The following is a 4,375-nucleotide window of genomic DNA, read 5'->3' on the forward strand; positions in this document are numbered from 1 at the left end:
CCTCCTTGTCCGTGATTATATTTGTTTTACACCTCGTCCAAATTGGTATTTCGGGGAGGGGGGCTCTCTTTTTCCTTCCTTCGTTTCGCATTTTATTATTTATTTCTTCGCCCCTCGCCTCTCGCGTCACCTTTAATTGTGTTTCCCCTATTGTTTTAACCTTTCCTTTCTCTCGAACAATGTTTTCAAGATCTTTCTGCCTTTCTTCCATTCATTACCCTCTCCTTCCCTTCCCCCTTTCTCTTCGTTTTCATAGCTCACCTTGAATGTCTTCCTCGCTCTTTTTTTTTTCTTGCATTCTATCCACGCAGACGTTCCCTCCTCTCCTTCGCATTCTTCATTTCGTCGTTTCATTTTCTGGCTTCTCTCTTTCACTTTCTCCAGGAGAATAAATATTCCTCCACCCCCCCCCCTGCGACGCGCCCTACCATCCCTTATCAGTATTTACGAGCAGACGTACGCGTCGTTCTCCTTGTACGAGTCAGTTTTTCACAGTTGGCGTGCGCGCAATGTGTGCGATCTTAATGCTAAAACTCCTCCCCTCTCCCCCCTTCGGGATCGCGCGTTTCTAACGTTCCTTTGAAGATTTTTAATACGGAGAAGTTTTCAGCGGATTCATCATACTCATCATCATCATCATCATCATCGTCGTCGTAATATTTCTTTTTATCTGTTTACAGAAACCGGTTGGAAAGCAATACGGAACACTGGAACGCTCTTCTGTTGTCTTTGCGCGAGCTTATCGAATGGGTGATCAGAAAAGACACCGAGCTCACCGGTTTGGGCCCTGTTTGCGGGGATGTAGCCGCCTTACAAAAACAAGAGGCAAGTTTCGATCTTACATATAAAACCCCGACATTTATATTTAAAACGATATTTAAAACAAAACTTTCCATTTATCCATATCATCCGACGATTATTCCGTTGATCTCAAGTTTTCCTAATCGTCGAATCGAAAGTGTCGAATCGTCGAACTCGTTATCCACGAGTTTGCCAAACCGAGTTAAAACAAAGACGTTGAGGAGGACCCCTCCTCTCCCAATCGCAATCTCTCGTAGCAAATAGGCTCCCGTGTACCTCGTGAACCCTGTTGCCCGTAACCTACCGGAATCGACTGGATTACACGAAAATGACGCAATTAGGGGGGGGCGAGGTGTGTGCGTGGACACGGACGGGGCCGCGCGGGCACGCGTCGTCGTAGGAGGTCCCCTCTCCTCCCCCTACGGCCCAGTTTCCACGCACAAAGACGGACTAGCCGGGGCTAATCCAGATTAGAACGTGCATGTTACCGAGCTGCGAGTGTACAGGGATGATAAGGTGCATGTTACCCCCGATCCCGATCACGGGACAGTCATCGACGCTCGACACCTGCGCCCCCTACTTATCGCCTATCCCCCTAACCTACCCTTAATCGGTCGGATATTAATCGAGGACAAGAGTTTCGGGGGAGGGGAACTCGTAGTAGACGCGTTGGACTGACGTTTTCAAACGTCGTATATGTGTGTGTGTATATATATATTCGGCTTAACGAGCTCGACCGATTACGTGGACGAATAAATAAGCTCGAGGGGGAGAGGGAGAGAAAGAGAGAGGGAGACAGTATCGATTGGACCGCTAATTACCCCGGGCGATAAAGTAAGTCGCGATGGAGATCGTTTAACAGGCTGCTGGTTCCCGAGCCAATTCGAAACGCGGATCGAGATGAGGGATTCTGGTCCGAGTATCTGATTGATGAACGCGTATTTTGAGATTGATGCCTGAGGGAGACGGGGGTGTTGGATACGTGGTTGAAGAGAGAGAGAGGTGGTAGAGGGAGTTTGTTAGCGTGGAAAGGAATTATCTTGAAAGGTTTTGGAGGATTGGGGGATTGAGGAGTACGTATTTTGTGTTGAATTTCTTTATCGTTTCCTTTTTCTATTATATTTTTTTATTTTCTTCTTTTTTTTTTAGAGGGAAAAGTGGTACGTGTATATTACTAACGAAACGTTTCATAAGCGTGTGGGGGTGCAGAGTATATCGTTAAAACACTAGGCATGTCACAAAGTATCGTATGCATGCGAAAGCCAACGTCGTCAACTGTTATCCAAACGGTTTCAAAGCGTAATGTATTCCACGCGGATATCAGTTAGTTCGGTCTGTACACAGGGATGACAAACGGGTAAAAAAGATCGCAGTAGCGGGTACAGGTGGTACAAACAATAAGCGAGTTTCAGGGATACGTGATACACCGATGTCGCATTTGCCATGCATGAAATTCAAAAAAGCTCTCGAGGAACGTGTGTTCGTGTACGAGGAGTTAACGATTGAACGCTTCAAATTTTAGATTTCGTATCCCGATTTCCAATTTTTTATAGTTTTCACAAGCTTTGACAATTTCGCGCTACCTATATAATATTTCCAAATTTAACTATAGCGCAGTATATCGCGAACTTTGAACGCGTTTTATTTCAGTTTCGTGAAATTGAAATTTCAAATTTTTTAATCCAAAGTATCCAAATTATTAGATAGAAGTATCGAAGAATTAGAAACGCATACGTTTTCATTGTTTCGCACGAATTCTCTCATTCGATTTTAAAACATTTTCAACGTCGCTCTTTCTCGTTTCGTCGATCGTGATACGATATGGGGTTGTAACACGTGCCCCCCCATACAAACTCGAACTACGTTCCTCGAACAGTCGAACGAGTGTAAAACTGGTGGAAATTTCATTGCGCCTGTCGTTCCAAAGTAATTGTTTCTCGTTTCGTTCATCGGTTCTCGAGTTTCGTTTTTCAATCGCGTTCCATTCGAATCATTTGCTACTCGTTTCCAAAAAAAAAAAAAAAAAAAAAATAACCGCAAGAAACTTCGATATAGTGTCGAAAAATCGAGTACTTCGATCGAATATTTTGAATATTTTCGCGCGTAAAAATTTCAAGTGTAAAAATTAAAACTAACGTCACCGAGCGGGGGAGGAAGGAAGGGTGGAAATGCAGCCGACTAATGACCGTGCCAGGAGTAAATCCTACAACAGAACTCTCCGCTGTTGTACAGTAGTTTAACAATATAGCGGGCAACGTAATGCCGGAATTTCCGGGGAATGGCTGGTATACGAATGGCGTTCTAATTCGCGCATAAACGAGCGATGCGACGCAATAATTTATGCAAATTATGAGGCGTCACCTGCCGCCCCTGGCATAAGACTGTGGCCTCGCGAATAGCCCGTTTTCACCGCGAGCTTGGATTCGTGTTTGGTCGGAAGATTAATCGAAGTGCGTTTCGTAGAATATGGAAATTGTAGAATAATAATTTTTGGTTCGCGCTTAATTATTAAATCATCTTAAACTAAACGAAACCAGACACACTGTGCGAAGACAGGAAATGATTCTCATATCAAAATCGATATATCGATGTATAAATCGCGAATAAATCCACACGACAAATTTCCTTCTCGAATTTCGATTATAGAGATAAATGTTAATGCAACCCTCGTACGACGAAAGGGGACGTAAAATGGCACCGAGACACCCGAGCATTAAAATTCACGATTAATAACCGCTAAGTTGCGCGTATCATGCAGCGTGGCATGCACTTCACAAAATTTACACTCGACACCTTCGCAGATACATAACACCGCATCTTACCGTCCTCGCCTTGCATCCAATCTGTATCTCTGCGCCCCGAATAATGCACAACGCGTCCCACCGGTTGCGTAGCATCCAGTCGTATACTATTCATTAAGCGAAATACACGCGTATAATACATCTGCATTATGTACGCGCGTTAATACATTCATTCGCGACGATTCATTATCCGTTAATGGACGCAGGATCCCTCGATGTCGAATAAAAAAATATCGAATCGTATCGATGTACGAGTATCTCGGTGTTTGAAAATGGCGGCGCGAGACATTATAGCCGCGTGTCGAATCGAAAACGGTTGAGGAACGGTTGGAATCGAATCGGGTATTCCATGGTTGAATCGAATTCATTAGACGATAGAGGATCCCCTAGAGGTGTGGGGGAGCTCGATAGAGGTTCGATGCGTGGGGATCGTTTTATCCGTGCGTGAAATCGCAACGACGAGAATCGGCTCGAAATACGTAGTCTCGTCGTAAACGGGGATCGTCGTCGTTGCAAACGATCGCCTATACGGTCTCGAATCGGTTTGCTTAACGCGAAATCGATCGAGCACAACGAACGAACGGTTCGCAAAGCGCAAAAAGGAAATGGCCGAGACGGCAGAGATTATCGGGCGGAGAGGAAGGGGAGGGGGCCGCGAAACCGACGATTATCGGCGGCCACGGAATTGATTTGAACGAGCGCGTATCGATCGCGAACAAGTGCAAAGAGCTACGGTTCGGTACCTCCTTCTTTTTTTTTTTTTTTTTTTTTTT

The 4,375-nt window shown here is 44.9% G+C and overlaps 1 protein-coding gene across 10 annotated transcripts in view; it reads left to right on the top strand.

Moving 5' to 3' along the window:
- The window catches only part of LOC102681371 (dystrophin, isoforms A/C/F/G/H-like), a 428,634-nt gene that overhangs the window by 352,681 nt on the left and 71,578 nt on the right, over window positions 1-4,375 (top strand). For all 10 annotated transcript variants that reach the window (XR_004150464.1, XR_004150465.1, XR_421758.2 and 7 more), the window contains one exon: window positions 681-825. Coding sequence is in view for 1 of the 10 variants with exons in the window: in XM_031510344.1 (XP_031366204.1) it covers window positions 681-825 (145 nt within the window). In the remaining 9 variants the exon portion in view is untranslated. The remainder of the gene's footprint in view (window positions 1-680; window positions 826-4,375) is intronic.

The sequence above is a fragment of the Apis dorsata genome, unplaced genomic scaffold, assembly GCF_000469605.1.
Source record: "Apis dorsata unplaced genomic scaffold, Apis dorsata 1.3 scaffold_222, whole genome shotgun sequence".
Taxonomy (NCBI): domain Eukaryota; kingdom Metazoa; phylum Arthropoda; class Insecta; order Hymenoptera; family Apidae; genus Apis; species Apis dorsata.